The 19,557-nt window shown below is 47.2% G+C and overlaps 1 protein-coding gene across 1 annotated transcript in view; it reads right to left on the bottom strand.

Annotated features, from left to right (window-relative positions):
- The window catches only part of MAP3K15 (mitogen-activated protein kinase kinase kinase 15), a 144,849-nt gene that overhangs the window by 1,094 nt on the left and 124,198 nt on the right, over nt 1-19,557 (bottom strand). The window contains exons 19-26 of the mRNA XM_061407999.1: nt 7,215-7,372; nt 6,151-6,334; nt 5,422-5,581; nt 4,821-4,995; nt 3,953-4,138; nt 3,238-3,343; nt 2,130-2,343; nt 1,022-1,134 (exon numbers count right to left, since the gene is read on the bottom strand). Of these exons, the coding sequence (XP_061263983.1) occupies nt 1,022-1,134; nt 2,130-2,343; nt 3,238-3,343; nt 3,953-4,138; nt 4,821-4,995; nt 5,422-5,581; nt 6,151-6,334; nt 7,215-7,372 (1,296 nt within the window). The remainder of the gene's footprint in view (nt 1-1,021; nt 1,135-2,129; nt 2,344-3,237; nt 3,344-3,952; nt 4,139-4,820; nt 4,996-5,421; nt 5,582-6,150; nt 6,335-7,214; nt 7,373-19,557) is intronic.

The raw sequence follows: 19,557 nt of genomic DNA, 5'->3' as shown, positions 1-19,557 counted from the left end.
TCACTTTATAGAGATTAAAGGTGTCATACATAAATAGTTAGTTTGGGGTTGGGTACATTATCTACCACTTTAAATGTGTTTTACCATCTTTAAAATGCCTTTTCTAAGGAATCATTTCCCTTAAGTACACTGGAATTCAAATGAGGAGATAGGTTTCAATACTGAGTTTCGCTTCACAGCTTATCCACCCCACATTCCAAGAGGCAGCTGGAGCCCTTGTGTTCAGTTGCTCAGTCGTGTCTGACTCTTTGTGACCCCATGAATCGCAGCACGCCAGGCCTCCCTGTCCATCACCAACTCCCGGAGTTCACTCCAACTCACGTCCATCTAGTTGGTGATGCCATCCAGCCATCTCATCCTCTGCCGTCCCCTTCTCCTCCTGCCCCCAATCCCTCCCAGCATCAGAGTCTTTTCCAATGAGTCAACTCTGCATAAGGTGGCCAAAGTACTGGAGCTTCAGCTTTAGCATCATTCCTTCCAAAGAAATCCCAGGGCTGATCTCCTTCCGAATGGACTGGTTGGATCTCCTTGCAGTCCAAGAGCCCTTGTGTAAGTGGCACCAATTGCTTAAGACTGGTTGACTGAGGTATACCTTAGTCAGTAAACCACCCTTTTTAGGTATGCAATGCTGAGAACTTTGCTAAGCACAGATGAGGAACCACCACTACAGTCAAGATAGAGAAATTTCTCTATCAGCCCAAAAGTTCTTGGGGCCTTCTATAATCAGTCCTCCCCCACCCATTCTGATTTCTTTTCTGTCCCTATAGTTTTGCTTTAACAGAGTATCGTATAAATGTTCAACATTTATGGAATCGTAACATGTAGGCTTCTTTGCAATTCATCTGCTTTTGAATGTAGTGGTAGTTCCTTTTTATTACTGATGAGTATTCTGGAATCTACTGGAGTACTTACTGGTTTGAGCTGAGAATAACCTCAGCTGTGTCAAGGCTGACTAGTAGTCTAGCCAGATTTTAAATGGTCTCACACACACACAAGTCCCAGCAAGTGGAAAATCACTCACCATTGGAGGTGAATTGTAACCGAAGGTGGTATAATTCTTGAGTTTTCTGTTCTAGGATATGCCGTAGAAGATTCTGGTACTCTATTTCTTTTTGAACCAGGTGTTCCAAAAGTCTGGTTAGAACAAAACAAAACATCACTCAGAGAGCCTAACACCATTCAGCTCAACTCAAACATTTGTTGAACAGAAGTTTTAAAAAACGGCACAATCCCAAGTCAGTCTAGGGTCAGATTTCAGCCTGCACATGGGCACCTTCCTTGTGTTTCCTCCCCTTGTAAACAAAGACCAGCCCTGCTCAGTGTGTGGGTATCTTCTGTATCAAAATGTATCATAAACCAAAAGATAACCTGATGGTGATCAGGAGAACTCAGCCCTCTTGTCTTCCTAAGTCAGGTCAAGTTGTGAAAACGTGGTGAAGCTATTCCCTCCTCACTGGAGACTACATCAAAATAGAAGCCTTGCTGCCTTGGACAGCCGGGGGTGGTGCGGGAAAGATGCTGCTCGGAAGGTAGGAGGGACACTACAGCCAACACTTACCCAGGATGGCACTAAAATGCCTTGTGCTCTGGTCTCACCAGCACTCCTTGGGACAGACCTGCTTCCCTCACTCAGGGTTAGTAGCAGCTGAGGCGTCTCTGTGCTACAGGGCAGGTGTGAAGCGGCCGTGTTCTTGTCAGCTGTCCCCAGTCAGGCTGGCTATCTCATTACTAATTCTCTTGAGGGGGGAAGATACAGTGCCCACTGACCCTGGACATCAATCACCTTTGAATCCATATATAACGTTTGATGAGTCAGGTGATGATTAACCTTACTGGAAAACCCATTTTAAAAGAAGTGCTACGTATACCGTCAACTTTCACATTTTTCAAAACAAAACAGATTTGTCTACAGTTAAACTTTAGAGATCCCTATACGGTGGTGTATACAACTTTTCTTCTGAAATAGGGATACCCTATTGTAGCCAGGAACACTCTGCCTTTAAAGAAAGGCCTCCTTCTAGGTCCCCAGTTGAAGCTGAGAATACCCCTTGCCCAGTTCCTTGGGCGATGAAGATGACTTTCTGAGACCTGGGTGAAGCACTCAACAACTCTGTCCCACCCCCGCCTACCTGCTGGTCTCCCGCCTCAGCTTGCTCAGCTGAAAGCTCAGGTGCTGCTGGGGTGAGGCCTCCTGGGCAACTGCTGAAGCTGGCTCGCTCCATCCATGTGCCACCTGTGCCTCGCTTGCAGGCAGGTCTGCGGGGGGATAGTCCTCTTCCATCTCATCTGTGTCCTTTTCCACGCCTTCGGTCTCTGAGGTGGGCTCAAAGTGGGCTTGGAGCTCTGAAATCATGGAAGAAAAGGAGCACGGTTCAGCAAGGCCATATGCTTGGTGTAGCTTATGTCCCAGGCCAGCAAACCAGGCAGGGAGGCGCCCCGCCAATGCTATGCTCCACCAGGAGACTGCTGACCTTAATAAAGGGAGAGGAGACTATTACCTCTACCTGAAAAGATGGTCCCCACACCACTTTACAGATAAGGAAACAAGCTTCAAGATATTAAGTTAGTTAAGCAAGGGCAGTTGTAAAAAGGGACAAGCAGCCTTCCACCCAGGCCTGTGTGTTTTCTGCAGTTCCCTGCTTGGAGAGGGGAGTAATGAAGTCCTGGGGTTTAACAAGCCAGTCCCACAAGTGGAGCCTGGGCTGAGTGCAGGCAGAGGATGACAGGGAGGGAGCAGAGTAGAGAGGAAGCGGTAGTGTCAACAGAAGTGCCTCCGAGCCCCCCTTCCTAGGAGGCATCACAGAAGAAGGATCAACTTGGGTACTAAGCTGCTCTAACATTTGAAAACTAGAGCCTATGAAAGCCAGAGATTTGTGTGGCTACCACGTGATGAGAGAGAAGACAGCCATTTAAATCTTCAGCCAACTAGGAGGTGGTCCTGAGCACACAAGGATCCAGGCCCTGAGGCTCACTGCACTGTGTGTGTTAGTCTGCGGGCATGCTCCTTAGTTATGCTGGGGGGGGGGGGTGGGCATGTAAACAGCACCAGAAGGTGTGCTCAGAATCACAAAATACTGACCCCAAAGGGGTCTGTGACATCATTTTCCTTAATTGCAAGGACGTATATAGCCCAGATGGGAAAGGGAGAGTAACAACTGGTGAGCACAGAGGACCTGGCTGACCTTTTCCATACCCACCATAGCCTAATTTACTGTGACCAAAAAGAGGGGCCCTTACCTGGGATGAGGATGGTGACCGCAGCCTGCACTGCTCGTCGGATGATGTTGTCCATTGCAAACATCCAGTGGGGCCTAATTAAGTGGTTCCTCAAGATTTTATTTACCTGTAATCACAAAAATCCAGATTTCTGGTCCACTGTATTTTTTCAGAAATAGGAGTTCTTACCAATTCAAATGTGCTTCTACTCTGAGATAAAAGTGTTAACCATACTGCCCTGGATTTATGTTTCTTCTGACTGAGTCCTCTAAGCTGACCCCAAGTCACACTGGGGTCGAGAGGACAGGTACAGTGATTGGAGCTACTGCACAGGCCTCTTTGTTTATTCAATTAATGTTTGTGGAGCATCCGTGAAACTTCAGGCTCTGTGGTGGGGTCTTGAGACACAAAGCTAAGCCAGACATGGTCTTGGGCCTGGAGCAGCTCACACCTGTTTGCGCAGACACATAAGCTTAAACCACACACCTACTCAGTTGGCAGATGCTGCTCATCCCCAAATCCTACACTCTGCTCTTTGTGGCCAAATGCAATCGTCTCAGTCTCATGTACACCAGTGTTTAGAGAACTGCTGGCACTCGGGATTCAGGTGTAATCAGGTGAGAAGAGATGGATACTATGGGAGAAGATGGTAATCGAACTCATGGTCTCAGCTATGAGCCACTTTGGGGGTGTCCTACCTTCCGTCATGTTCTTTAGGGCCAAATGAGACACTTACAGCATCCTGAAATCCAAACAGTACCAGGTGAATCTGATTGATGGATGAGCTGTCAAAGTCCAGGTCCACCTTGAGCTTTGATATTGTGGATGCCATCACCCTGTGCTCTGGGCAGCGGATGAAGTCTCTAAGGATCGCAATGATTTGCTTGATGTGGCCGACCGAGAGATGCAGCTCTTCTGAACTCTGATCACCAAGCCCCCAACCAAAAAAATCAAGTCATTGAGTAAATCGGGGGCAGGGAGCATCCAAGAAGTACTGTGGGCACCTAGATGAACCACACTGTCCACTAGCTTATGGAAGTGGGAACCCCCGGCTGAGATAGCGTCTCTGGTCCTAGAATTTCCTCCATATCCTTCCTGTTAGAGGCTTACGAGGCCCCCTCCTTCCTCCCTGGAGGAATGGGCTGCCATCCTGTTTGACCCCTTGTCAACCACCCCCCACCACCCAATGGGCCTTGTCAGAAGGCACAGTTCATAGAGGGCAGTGGCCTCTTAGTAAAAGGACTTCATCCCATCCAAAATGAGTTAAAAGTCACATTTCCATCCACAGCCTTTCTTCCTCAGAGGCAGCAGAGACTAACTGCAGCTGGGGGTTAACTGGGCTTTGTGCTGCCATGTGGCCTGTTTTCCACCAGGGGGCAGCGCGACCCCATCAGGGCCTGGTTTCACCGCAGTATTTGGCAAATTCAGGTTTCAGAGGAGTCTTTTTTTGTATTCTCTTTTGTTGGAAAAGAGGACGTTGGGAAATACTTATGGTGATTATTGTAACTGCAAATGTTCGGGGGTGGCAGGCCCATTTGGACCTCTCCTGGGACCCTGCCTTGGGCGGAGGAGGTGGGATTGCAGTCCCCACGCCCAGCCTGTACCTGGGCCACGCACTCCTGCAGGTTGGAAGCCACCTGATTCTGCTCCTCCCAGAGGATTTTGTAAAGGATGGCACGGCGCTCACTGTCCTTTCGCAGCAGGAAAAGGCCCGGGTCCCTGTCTTCAGGGGACGAGGCTGCACTCCGGTCCTCCAAGGCCGAACCCTCATCGGGAACACTGCGGACAAATGCACGTGACAGTCCTCCGCTTCCCAGGGGCGGGGTCTCTGTGCGGGGGCACCGTGGGGGAGGGGCTGAGAGATGATCCTCCACGTCCCCACCCTCGGGAAGATGAAACTGCAGGAGGCGAGACTAGCGTTTTTCCTAATCTCCAGACCATCAGGGTTTTCGGGGACAGGGGGGAAGAAGGGGAAGAAGGAAGGGGGGAGGAGGGGTAACGGGGTGAGGATAAGGAGGGATGGGGAGGAGGAGGAAACGGGGGAGGGGGGAGAGGAGGAAGAGGGGAAGGGACAGTGAGCGACCACATCGCCCACCTCGCTCACAATGTCAGTGGCCGCCCAGCCACCCTACTGATCATACAGACAGGAAGACTCTGGTTTACACCGGACGCACTCTGTGCCCAAGGGCTGCGGGGCGGCAGTACCTGAGCAGGTGGCTGAGCCGCTGCACCGGCAGCCGGGACTTCTCGAAGAATGGGTCGGGCTGGGCGTCGGAGTCCGGGGAGACGGAGCCATGCTCGCTGCTGCTGCTGCCCGGCAGCTCTCCAGACGGGGGCAGGGTCAGCACGGCACCCCGGGGACCCTCTGTCGGGGGCAGCCGGGAGGGCAGGGTGAGCACGGCAGCTCCTCAGGCCAGGCGACCCACCGGGAGGCCTAAGCCTGTGCGGCTCTAACTGGGGGCGCCAGTGATCACCCAGGGGTCCTGGGTAGATGGAGGCTCTGCTTCCACAGATCCGGGATGGACCCAAGACTCTGCATTTCTAACAGCCAGTGGCTCTTCAGGTGCAAGAGGCTGAGCTGGCCTCCAACCCCATCCACCGCGAGGCCGCTCTTCTGTCAGTGCCCAGCAGGACTTACTGGCCCAGAACAGACAGCCTTTAACCAAGGTTGGGAGCAGCACAGGGTGAGAGGCCAGGCTCCAAACATGAAGCCCCGGGCCTTGCACTTGGGGAAGACAGAACCCCAGCCAGGGCGCCTCTCTCCTTCCTCCCAGGCAGAGCCCTGAAAGCCAGGCTGAATGGAGGAGATGGTACCTCACTGTTGCCTACGGGGCTCCCTGTGACTCTCGCAGGACACCGAGGGACAGTCATTCCCTGGGTTTGGACAACCCCACCCCTACTGCGTCCCCACTACTCTGTCCAGGGAGACCTCACCTGCCGGCTTGAAAGCAATCCGGTTCTTCTTGCCCTTGTGCATCTGCCTGAAGAAGCCCTCTTGGAGCAGGCCCGCGGCGGTGACACGTTTGTGGGGGTCAGGCTCAAAACAGGATAAAAGGCAGGCTCTGGCTTCAGCTGAGAGGGTTTCTGGAATCTCTGGGTGGATCTTGAACATCCCCACCTGCATTGAAGGCACAGTGAGGCACACGCAGGTGCACACAAGAGCCACACAACCCCAGCGTCCGCCATCCCGGAGGGCTGACGCTGGATTCCAGCAACGGCTTCGCCAACCGGCCTCTGGAATACCACTGAGTATGATGTTCGCTGTAGGTCTGTCATATATGACCCTTATTAATATGCTGAGGTAGAAATGTAATCATCTTTTATGATACATAGAGAACAGTAGTTCAGCAGGCGAAATGATGAACTTTTCAATAAATGTGCTCTCCGTATGGAAACAGATACATTTAGATGAGTACCTCACACCTTTCACAAACATTTAAGAATTTAATTTCTGATAAGTTAAACCCTAAGTAAGGGCATATATAAAGGTCAATCTTCATCCCAAGAAAGGTAGTACCAAAGAATGTTCTAAGCATTGGGCAATTGCACTCGTCTCCCATGCTAGTAAGGTCATGCTTAAAATCTTGCATGCTAGGCTTCAGCATTGTGCGAACCAAGAACTTCCAGATGTCCAAGCTGGGTTAAGAAAAGGCAGATGAACCAGAGATTACCAACATTCGCTGGTAGGTTATATATTATACCTCTGTAAACTGATAGTAATTTCTCACAGTAAGGAGGGAAGAGAAGCTAAGGGTTTGGGAGTTGCTAGGTGGTGTAATGGTTTGGACTTTGGTTCCCAATGCAGGGGTCATGGGTTTGATTCCTAGTTGGGATAGTAAGATACTGGCAGAAGGCAGAGAGAGGAGAGAGAGAGAAAAGAAAAAAAATCTGTTTTCTTTCTTGTCCACCTTTGTGGAGAGATTTCTGCATTGGGAGGAGGTTTTTGATTTGAATTCTCTCTCCAACACCAGCAACCTAAATCACCCAACATGTCTTACCTTGAACATCACTGCCTGTGGTTCACCCAGCTCATGGAATGGAGGCTTGCTGGTGGCCATCTCAATGATGGTGCAGCCCAGGGACCAGATATCAGCCGGGGCGCCATACCCACGAGGGCCTTGATCGATAATCTCAGGTGCCATGTACTGCAGCGTGCCTATTGGGAAAAAATACAACAAAGATGGTGGGCACCATGTTGTTCAAAAACAAAGTGTACCATTAGTAAACAAGTGTGTGAGCTTCACTCTCCTGTTAATGACAGATGAAGTCTGATCTCACGCATAAATGTTGCTGCATCTTTTCTTGGACTAGAGACATGCAGAGTGCCTTTAACACTAGTCACATTGAGAGAGGATTGCTCAACCCTTTGAAGGATAAATGGGCCTGATCCAATTCAGTCAACACATCTGAGAGTGCCGCACAGACAGAGGGATCGGAATGTGAGACCCACGGGGCCTGACCTGTCTAGAGGAGGAGACAGGCATGATGATGGTGTGCTGAGCAGGGCAGCAGTGTGATGGAAGATATAGTCAGTGCTTCCCAGGGGGCGCAGTGGTAAAGAATCTGCCTGCAATGCAGGAGACACAGTTCGACCCCTGGGTCAGGAAAATCCCCAGGAGGAGGAAATGGCAACCCACTCCAGTATTCTTGCTGGAAAATTCCATGCACAGAGGAGCCTGGTGGGCTACAGTCCATGGGGTTGCAAAGAGTTGGACATGACTAAGCACACACAGAGATTAACAGGTATACACAGAAGGCACTGAGAACACAGGGAAAAGTGCCTGATTCTGCCTGGTTCGAGTAAGGGGAAGCTCTAGCTGTGTCAATTTGGGTGTCTGAGAATAAATACCAAGTCAGAATTAGACATACAAGAGACTTCCTGGAAGAAGGTGAATGAAGGATAAAAGGTGGGGGGCGGTTTCTGATGGCAGAAGAGCTCTGAGACAGCTTAGCCAGGCTGCCCAGGAGGCCCTGACCCAAAGGTGCCCACTGGAAGAGTGCCACATCGGTTCTAGCACCTCCACTGTGCTTGGTCACTGGCTGGCAGTAGGTGGGGAACGTATGACCTGGCCAGGAACACAGTGGCCGATCCAAACAGGTGCTGGCTGCGGCTGCCAGTGAAGTAGATTCCTGCCATGAGGCTTGGCCAAGTGGCCAAAGCAGGAGGACTTTCAGGCATGGGGAACGGCTTGAGCCAAAGCCCAAGCATGGGTGGGAAGCACACAGCGAACCCAGGAGCTCTGTCTGACACAGGCCAAGGGGAGGGGCCAGGAAGAATGAAGGTGGCAGCCGCCTGGGTGTAGCCCACATGGTGCGCTGTGTGTGCTCTGAAACCGCTGGCTTTGGACTTTCTCCTGTGGATCACGAGCCACCAGAGGCTACCACAGGGAAAGCGGTGATCAGGGAGGAGGAGGGCTTGTCGAAGATATGGGGCAGTGAGGTCAATCAAGGGCTCTAAGAGTAAAATCTTTGCTTTTCCTTGAAACTAATCCTGAGGAGAAGAGAGGGGAATGTGGAAGCAGCAGCAGATGCTGTGTGCTGGCAAAGACATTTATAATAAACAGCCAACTTGGAGGTGATATTGGCCAAAGGGTGAATCGAGAACATTAACGCACCAAGAAATTCCAGTGCCTGCCTCAGGATCACAACCATATGACCCAGCAATCCCACTCCTGGCATATACCCTGAGAAAACCATAATGCAAAACGATACATGTACACCCCAATGCTCACTGCACCACTATTTACAATAGCCAGGACATGGAAGCAACCCAGATGTCCATCAACAGAGGAATGGATAAGAAGATGTGGTACATCTATGCAATGGAATATTACTCAGCCAATAAAAAGAATGAAATAATATAATTTGTGGCAACATGGATGCACCTACAGATGATCATAGTAAGTAGAGTAAGCCAGACAGAGAACAACAAATATCATATATTAACACATGTATGTGGCTTCCCTAGTGGCTCAGATGGTAAAGAATCTGCTTGCAACACAGGAGACGTGGGTTCGATTCCTGGATTGGGAAGATCCCCTGGAGAAAGGAATGGCAGGCCACTCCAGTATTCTTGCCTGGAGAATTCCATGGAGAGAGGCGCCTGGTGGGCTACAGTCCATAGGGTCACAAAGAGTCGAACACGATTAAGTGATTAACGCTAACTATGGTGGAATCTAGAAAAAATGGTACAGATGAACCTATTTGCAGGGCAGGAATAGAGATGCAGATGTAGAGAAAGCACATATGGATACAGGGTGGGAAAGGGAGGGTGCAATGCATTGCGAGATTAGAACTGACATACATAAACTACCATGTGTAAAACACACAGCTAGTGGGAAGCTGGTATACAGGGGGTTCAGCCTGGTGCTCTGTGATGACCTAGAGGGGTGGGATGGAGCTGGGGGATCCGAGAGGGAGGGGTATATGTATACACAGAGCTGATTCACACTGCACAGCAGAAACTAAGACAACATTGTAAAACAATTATCCTCCAATTAAAAAAAAAGTCACACAACCAAAATAGGTTTCCTGAGTCTTGATCAATGAAAACAAAGGGCTCATTGGTTAAAGTAAGTTTGGAGATGCCACCTACTACATCTTCCTCTTGAACATCCAATGTCTTATCAGCACTTTTCTTTCCTGTAAGCAAAGGCTCTAGGACAGCTATGACCAATAGGATGTTCTGCAATAATGGAAATGGTCTATTCTGTGCAGTTCAAGATGGTTGCCACTAGCCACATATGACTGTTGAGCTCTTGAAATGTGGCTGCTGAGACTGAAGAAATAAATGTAAATTAAAAGAATTTTTTTAGATTTTATTTGATTCTTCCTAATTTAAAGTTAAACATAAATTGGGCGGAATCAGTTAGTGCAAGAGATTAGCAGGGCAAAAATGATGGCTTTGGTCTCTTGAGCCGAAAGCCTGGTGGGGAAGTGTTCAGTTGGCAGCAGGGTTGGGCAAGATGGAGGCTTGTAGCAGTGGCTGCAGTGTTAGGAAACCTCAGAGCCCCAGGAAGGGAACCTCCAGTGACACAACATCCCCTACAAGCGCCTACTATAGCGAACAACACAGAGCGAGGCCTCTGCAGGCGATGTGCCTTCTAACTAACCAGTAATTCATTAACTTAGGAGAACTGTGCCACTGTGCTGTATCAAGCTGTTATCTCTCAGCTCTGCTACACTGGGTCTGGGACTGTGCAAACCACATTTCTGCTCTTCCTGCTGCTCCCCGGCCGCTTGGGCGGGTGTGGAGGAGACAGTGTGCCTGCGCGCAAGTGACAGGAAGGAGAGGTTAGCAAGTTTCCCTCTGGACCCTTAGCTGGTTGCAGTAGCAGTGGTTGGCTCATTACCAGCTTTTTTTGTCCCTCCATACTTTGAGAACCAGCCTCATCTCGTCCCTTCAGAGTTATGTGCTACAGCCCAGTTAGCACCCCCAATGGAAAGCTTTGAATTCTCCTCTCCTCTCTGTTCCCTCAAGACCCAGGGATGGAGGCTGCTTTCTGATTATCAGTAAACAGTTCTTTAAACTAAATTCTCTCTGTAAAAATAACTTCATGTGCACATCTGTGCTGTCGTGTCCGACTCTTTGCGACCCCATAGACTGTATCCTGCCAGGCTCCTCTGTCCATGGGATTCTCCAGGCAAGAATACTGGAGTGGGTAGCTGTTCCCTTCTCCAGGGGATCTTCGCAACACAGGGATCAAACTTGGATCTCTTGTATGGGCAGGCACATTCTTTACCACCAGCGCCACTTGGAAAGCCCAAAAATAACTGTGGTGATTTCAATTTTCCTGCCTGGGTCCTGACTAACACAATCGCTAAAAGTTAATTCTTAAAAGACCAAGAGAATAAACTTAGAAACTTATGAAGCAGTAAAAAATAGTACTAAACCAAATTTCAATGGCTTATTGACCTCAACTAAACAACTGTCCTTAGTATAATGGTTTCACAATTGGAGGATTAGTCTGCTTCATGCTAAATTTGGAGATTTTCATTATATGGAACCATAGTGAACATCACTGTTTCTAAAGGCAGGGACTTCACAATGACATCCATATCAGTTATTTATTGCTATATACTAAACTACCCCAAAGAAAAACAGACCTGGAGAAATCAGACTGCCTGCCTTCAAGTATAGTACAAAGCTACATTAATAGAGCCAGTATGGTACTGGCACAAAAACAGAAATATAGACCAATGGAACAAGATAGGAAGCCCAGAGATAAACCCATGCACCTATGGTCACCTTATCTTTGACAAAGGACGTAAGAATATACAATGGAGAAAAGACAGCCTCTTCAATAAGTGGTGCTAGGAAAACTGGACAGCTATGTGTAAAAGAATGAAATTAGAATACTCCCTAACACCATGTACACACACAAAAAAAAACTCAAAATGGATTACAGACATAAATGTAAGGCTGGACACTATAAAACTCTTAGAGGAAAACAGCCAGAAGATGCTTTAACATAAATTGTAGCAAAATCATTCTTGATTCACCTCCTAGAGTACTGAAAATAAAAACAAACAAATTGCACTCAAAAACTTTTGCACAGCAAAGGAAACCATAAACAAAAAGACAACCCTCAGAATGGGAGAAAATATTTGCAAACAAAGCAACTGGCAAAGGATTAATCTCCAAAATATGCAAACAGATCATACAGCTCAATTTAAAAAAAAAATCCTATAAAAAATGGACAGAAGATTCAAACAGACATTTCACCAAAGAAGTCATGTGGATGGTCAAAAGGCACATGAAAAGATGCTCAACTTCACTAATCAGAGAAATGCAAATCAAAACTACAACAAGGTATCACCTTACGCCAGGCAGAACGACCATAATCAAAAAGTCTACAAACAATAAATGCTGGAGAGGATGTGGAGAAAACGGAACCCTCCCACACTTTTTGGGGAATGTAAATGGGTGCAGTCACTATGGAGAACAGTATGGAGGTTCCTTAAAAAACTAAACACAGAACTACCATATGATCCAGCAATCCCATTCCAGGGCATACACGCAAAGACAACCATAATTCAAAAAGATATGTGCACCCCAATGTTCATCGCAGAGCTATTAACAATAGCCAGGACATGGAAGCAACCTATATGTCCATCAACAGAGGAATGGATAAAGCAGATGTGTTACATACACACAGTGGAATATTACTCAGCCATAGAAAGAAGGAAATAATGCCATTTGCAGGAACATGGATGGACCCAGAGACTGTCATACTGAGTGAAGTAAGTCAGAGAAAGACAAGTATCATATGATATCACTTACATGTGGAATTTAAAAAAGAGGTGCAAATGAACTTATTTACAAAACAGAAGTAGAAAACAAACTTATAATTACCAGAGGGAAGCGGGGGAGGGATAAATTTGGAGATTGGGATTGACATATATCCATTCAGTTCAGTTCAGTCACTCAGTCATGTCCGACTCTCTGCGACCCCATGAATCGCAGCACGCCAGGCCTCCCTGTCCATCACCAACTCCCAGAGTTCACTCAGACTCATATCCATCGAGTCAGTGATGCCATCGAGTCAGTGATGCCATCCAGACATCTCATCCTCTGGCGTCCCCTTCTCCTCCTGCCCCCAATCCCTCCCAGCATCATAGTCTTTTCCAATGAGTCAACTCTTCCCATGAGGTGGCCAAAGTACTGGAGTTTCAGCTTTAGCATCATTCCTTCCAAAGAAATCCCAGGGCTGATCTCCTTCAGAATGGACTGGTTGGATCTCCTTGCAGTCCAAGGGACTCTCAAGAGTCTTCTCCAACACCAGTTCAAAAGTATCAATTCTTCAGTGCTCAGCCTTCTTCACAGTCCAACTCTCACATCCATACATGACCACTGGAAAAACCATAGCCTTGACTAGATGGACCTTTGTTGGCAAAGTAATGTCTCTGCTTTCCAATATGCTACCTAGGTTGGTCATAACTTTCCTTCCAAGGAGTAAGCGTCTTTTAATTTCATGGCTGCAGTCACCATCTGCAGTGATTTTGGATCCCAGAAAAATAAAGTCTGACACTGTTTCCACTGTTTCCCCATCTATTTCCCATGAAGTGATGGGACCAGATGCCATGATCTTCATTTTCTGAATGTTGAGCTTTAAGCCAACTTTTTCACTCTCCACTTTCACTTTCATTAAGAGGCTTTTTAGTTCCTCTTCACTTTCTGCCATAAGGAGGTGTCATCTGCATATCTGAGGTTACTGATATTTCTCCCGGCAATCTTGATTCCAGCTTGTGCTTCTTCCAGCCCAGCAGACCCTGATGCTGGGAGGGATTGGGGGCAGGAGGAGAAGGGGACCACAGAGGATAAGATGGCTGGATGGTATCACTGACTCGATGGACATGAGTCTGAGTGAACTCCGGGACTTGGTGATGGACAGGGAGGCCTGGTGTGCTGCGATTCATGGGGTCGCAAAGAGTTGGACACGACTGAGCAACTGAACTGAACTGATATATGAAATAAATAACTAATAAGGACCTTCTGTACAGCACAGGGAACTCTACTCATTACTCTTTAATAGTCTATATGAGAAAAGAATCTAAAGAAAAGAGTGGATATGTGAAACTGATTCACTTTGCTGTATACTTGAAACTAACACAATATTGTAAATCAATTATACTAAAAAAAAAAAAAAACAAACCACATATCGCATGCTAGGAAAAAAGAATAAATTACCCCAAAGGTTAGCAGTTTAAAACAACAGTTATGATCTCACACAGTTTCTAAAGACTTGAATCTAGGAACAACTGGGCTGGGTAGATCTGGCCCAGGGTCATTCATTAGGCTGCAGCCAAAGTTTTGGCTGGAGCTGCAGTCATCCGAAGGCTAGACTGGAGCTCCAGGATCTACTTCCAAGCTCAAGTAACGGTTGGGAAGAGACTTTGGTTTCTCACCACCTGGGATCCTCCATAGGGTGGCTTAAAATATGGCCTCCCCCAGAGTGTATAATCCAACAGAAAGCAAGAGAAATGCCACACTGCCTTTTCTGACCTAGACTCCAGATTACACACCACCACTCTAATGTATTCATTAGAAGCAAGTCACTAAGTCCAGGCAGCGATCAAGGGGAGGGGAATAATAGGCTGTGAATACCAGGAGGTAAGGATGACTAGAGGCCATCTTGGAGGCCCTGGCCACAACATCTGGCTTCTAGTTAGCACTCACTGGCAAGCTCCAAAGCATGCTACAAAGCACCCCCATGTAGCACTGGCCATCTGACTCACAACTCCATTAAGGACGCTCAGAAGAGGTATGAGGTGCTGTTATTCTCATTTTATATGTGAGGAAACTGAGGCTCAGAGAAGCTAGGGAAATTATTTAAGCTAGAGCCCAGGTCTTTGGTCTTCAAATGTAGAGCTATACACCATGACACTGCTGATCAAAGTAATGGATCCAGGAGAAGCACAACTGAAGAGAAAGCTGCCTGATTCAGAGCAGCTGATGCAAGAGTTTTCAAAGCCATAATGTGACTTCTTCTCATATAACTGGGAGGCCTAGGGCAGTAATAGAAACCTGGGTGCTCTGTTTTACTTATTACTGTGTTCATAGGGAACCACCCAGTCACAGCCAGCAGTGACACAGAGATGGATCCACATAACTGTTTCTAAGAGTCAAGGGACCACCTTCAGACAGCATGCATGTTGTGGGTGTACATGAGCTGTATCACAGGCTGGCTTTTGTGGAGAAAACCAAGTGAAGATGCCATGGTGGGGCAAATGAATGGAGCAATCCTGGGAATTTTGCTCACCTTACATCTGGCTCACTTAGGGGGTTTCCTATGATCCTTCAGGTACCTACACGGGTGCAAAAGAAGGTGACCAGGGGACCCACAGAAACCTTCTTGGGGTGGGGATGGGGGTGAAAGTGACTTCTTTAGAGAGAGTGGTCCTGGGAGGTCTACACTGTCCCATTACATGATTGGGGAAGGGCTGTCCCCAGAAGGTTGTAGGGCCATGGTGACTCAAGCAACTCAACATCCACTCAAGACAAGTGCACCTGAAAGGAGGCCACATGTGTCAGCATCTTCTAGAGGCCCCTGGACAGTGTTAGAGCCCAGAGTTTCAAAACTTAATGAAGTAGCGAAAAGAGAAGTAAGGTGCAGCTTTCCAGTTTCCAGTACAACCCTTTCCAGGGTTACCCAGTTGTCCTGCCCAAGGGATGGGCCGCCACATCCTCCACACCCTGATCCTGTGAGGGCTCCTCATGGGGCCCGCTCAGAGCCCCGTATGTACGTGTCTCCAGCAAAGACACTGCACAGAGGACTGGTTCCCATGGGAGCAAAAGCAGCTGACAGCAGCAGAGCGGGGACCATATGGTTGGGGGAGATCACCACACCCTCTTAACAGCAGGTAAAAGGCGCATAAATCCTGGACACCAGACGTAGAACTCATTGTAGACATATTGCTTGAGGGTCTTTTTAAAGGGAATCCTGCTCAAAGACAGCCTTTCAGGGCCTGCTTCCCTCAGTAGGAAAAGATGGAGAGGTAGTTATATGGTGCAGGGTAACAGATCAGGGTGAGGGGACAGGGGACAGTCAGCTGAAGGACAGGCCCCTGCTGAGGACTCTGGAGTTATATTTAGAGGCAGCCAGCAGCAAAGAGTTAGCAGCAACCATCAGCCAGGCCCAGAGCACAGGAGGCCACTTAGAACAGTGCCCATCAAGTGAAAATGTTCCCTGTCCCTTTCTCCTGCCCACAGCTGCTGAGAAGGAAAGAAGGTGAGGGAGGGAGTCAAGGCTGACACCCCAACCCCTGCGGCCCTGCCACAGACCAGCAGGGACAGAGGCGAGGAGTCCGCCCTTTGCATGGGGACCAGCGTGTGGATGAGCACAGGCAGACTCTGAGATCCTGCGGGTTCGAATCCAGACTACCACAATCAAGTGAGTATCTCAATACAGTGAGTCACAGGAGCTTTTTGCCTTCCGAGCATATGGAAAAGTTATGCTCACACTATACTACAGTCGATTAAATGTGCAGTTGCATTATATCAGGGGTTTCCCTGATGGCTCAGCAATAGATAAATCCGCCTGCCAATGCAGGAGACGCAGGCTTGATCCTTAGGTCGGGAAGATCCCCTGGAGAGGGAAATGACAACCCACTGCGGTATTCTTGCCTGGAGAATTCCATGGACAGAGAAGCCTGGCGGGCTATGATCCATGAGGTCTCAAAGAGTCAGACGTGACTGAGCGACTAAACAGCAACAACAAAGCATCATATCTAACAAAACAATGTATGGACCTTAGTTAAATAATCCTCTATCACTAAAAGATGCTCACTGTCATCTAAGGATGCAGTTGCCACAAACCTTCAATTTGTTAAAAACAAACAAACAAATGCAGTATCTGTGAAGTGCAGCCAAGCAAAGCACAATTAACAAGACATGCCTGGGTATCAGCCGGAACCCTTCCAGTGAATGGATTCGGACTGCGTTTGCTTCTCCAAGTGTCATTAGGCCTTTCTTTCTGTTAGCTAAGGGTGGCTGGAAAAGTCACAGGAAAGGACCGGGATATAAGGGACCATGGGAGACAAAAATTAAAATTACCTCTTTTAAGTCCAACAGGTTCAACACGTTAGTTATGCACATAAACCTGATTCTCTCAAAGGCTCCTGCCAGCTCTAAGTGTAAATGAGCAATTATTTCATTAATGCAGACTTCAGCCTCACTTGCTATGAGTCGGGTAGTGGTTAAAGTGCTTCATTCCAATATCAATAAATTTAATCCACATAAAAACCCTCTGAGGTAAGTATTATGAGCATCTCTGTTTTACTTATGAAGAAACTTGAGACACAGAGAGGTTAAGTAACATGTCCAAGCTCACAGAGCTAGCAAGTGGTTGAGACAGACTTTGAACCAAGGCTGTTCACAGCCAGAGATCAGGAGAGACTTCCTGTCCTAAGTTCCACTCCTGGGTATCCAGCAGAGAGGAATGAAACTGCATCTCCACCCAGAGGTTTCTATCTGAATGTTCACAGCGGTATTGTTCACAACAGCCAGAAAGGGCAAACAATCTAATGGCCATTAACTGGGAGATGGATAAACAAAAGGTGGTCTAGGGACTTCCTGGGTGGTCCCAGTGGTTAAGAATCCACGTTCCAATGCAGGGAATGTAGGTTTGATCCCTGATCAGGGAACTAAGATCCCACATGCTGCAACTACTGAGCCCACACACTTTATAGCCCAAGTACTGCAGCAAGAGAAGCCTGCACGCCAAGACTAAAGAAAGCCCACTGCAAGGAAGAGCCAATGCAGCCACAGATCCAAACAAATCAAACCAAAATGCAGTCTATCCATACGATGGAAGGCTATTCAGCCAGAAAAGGAATGAAATACCGATACATGCTACAGCACAGGTGAACATCTAAAAGATTCTGTGAAGCATAAGAAGCTGGGTACAAGGGACCACATATTGTATCTTTCTGTTTATAAGACATCTCCAGAGTGGGAAAATCTACATAAACAAAGACAGAATAGGTCGGTGGTCGGCTGGGGTTGACTGTAAGCTGGCACCTTTTTGAGGGTGATGGCAATGCTCAAAAATTGCTTTGCAGCAATGGCCGCACAACTTGGAAAATTTACCAGAAACCACCACAATGTGCACTTTTAATGGGTACATTTATGTGAGTTAAACCTCGATAAAACTGTTGCAAAACCAAAAGTGAAGGGGGCTGACCCTGGTCATAATGGCCCTTCCTCCTGTTATAGCTGGTTTACAGCTACAGCGAAAAGCCTTCAGAGGAACACCGGAGGGGAGAACTTCAGGCCATAAGGTCGTGTGAAACCTCTGTCTCTCCTTCCAGGCTCTGAAAACCTCTGGGCATTTGCGCAGAAACGCCTTGCCACGTCCCCCTGCACCCAATCGGACTGTGGCACCAGGCCGTCGAGATTCCTTTACAGAACCGCTCTGTTTTGCAAAGAGTAATTATATGCAGGGGAATTTCCTACCCCAAATGAGACCCCTTCTTTATTATCTCCCAAACACCCCTGCATTATTTTGCAATGCAAAATTCCTGCCTCAAGCCAATTACTTGGGAAAATGTGATATGCTATAATGAATTATACATGTGTTTTCTTTATGAATTTTTTTCCTCCTTGGGGATGGTAATTATGAGATAAATAGTTGGGGGTTTCAAGTCTTTAAATAATTTCTTGCCCTATCAGAGCCCCTCTTGCTATATATTACCAAGCTAACTGGTGGCTTCCAAAGAAAAGGGAAAAAAAACTTATTTCAATTAGATTAGTAAAAAAAAATATGCCAGTCACACATGCATACATATATACTCACTGATATATACATGTCAATATACATATATATATATACATACATAAGTATAATTATCAGAAAAAATGAATGAAAATTCAATACACTTCTTGGGAGATTCTGGTGGGGTCTTCAAAAGTTCCCCATTTTGAGGTGCATGTACCTCCCCTGGTGTTACAACTGAGAAGTCACTTCTGATGCATAAAAGTTCTCTTCAGATAGAGAATGAGTCTCCACTGTGGGCGTCCGGTGGCTGACACACAACAACTCTCTTGTTAAAGAAAAGTCTGTCGAAGCTGAGATATTATTCACCCAAACTAAGGCAAAGTCTGTCTACTCTACAGCTTGGTGTTATAGGGCTAGAACACAGTCATCTGCCTTTCATAGCTTATACTGGAGCTTTAATATTGTATAATATTGACAGAGGATGAGATGGTTGGATGGCATCACCAACTCGATGGACATGAGTTTGAGCAAGCTCCAGGAGTTAGTGATGAACAGGGAAGCCTGGCGTGCTGCAGTCCATGGGGTTGCAAAGAGTCAGATACGACTGAGCGACTGAACTGAACTGATAATATTGTAAGTGCTTTCATAATTCCATCAAACAAGAGCTTTGTGATCCTTTCATTACACCTTTGGGGACCATAAACCTTTTCTTATTCAAAATCAGTACTTCTTTTCAAGGATCAAAGTTTCTGTTTTGCTTTTAAGTGGGAATAACAAAAAGCCATAGGCAGCTTTTGAGCATCATTCTATTCACTGGTCGAGTAAATGGAAAGCTAGCTCACAGGTTTACACCACTCTTTGAATCCAGTTCCTTGCAACACATAATTGATTCTATCACTGACACAGCAAAGAAAACATAAGTGTTCAAATCTGCTAAGACTACCATATTCCCCATAAGAATCAACTGCCCTTGGAAAAATCATCATATCAATGCATGAGGTGCCAGAATTCCCTAAACTAACAGGCCAGTTTTATGAAGGACCAGTAAGATGTCCTGGTAAGTTGTCTGAAGGGTACTGTTACTCAGAATCACTCACGATTCTGAATAATGTGCTATTAACTT

The sequence above is a fragment of the Bos javanicus genome, chromosome X (genome assembly GCF_032452875.1).
Source record: "Bos javanicus breed banteng chromosome X, ARS-OSU_banteng_1.0, whole genome shotgun sequence".
Lineage (NCBI taxonomy): Eukaryota > Metazoa > Chordata > Mammalia > Artiodactyla > Bovidae > Bos > Bos javanicus.
Note: the sequence above shows the minus strand (reverse complement) of the source record. Positions and strands in the feature narration are given on the sequence as shown.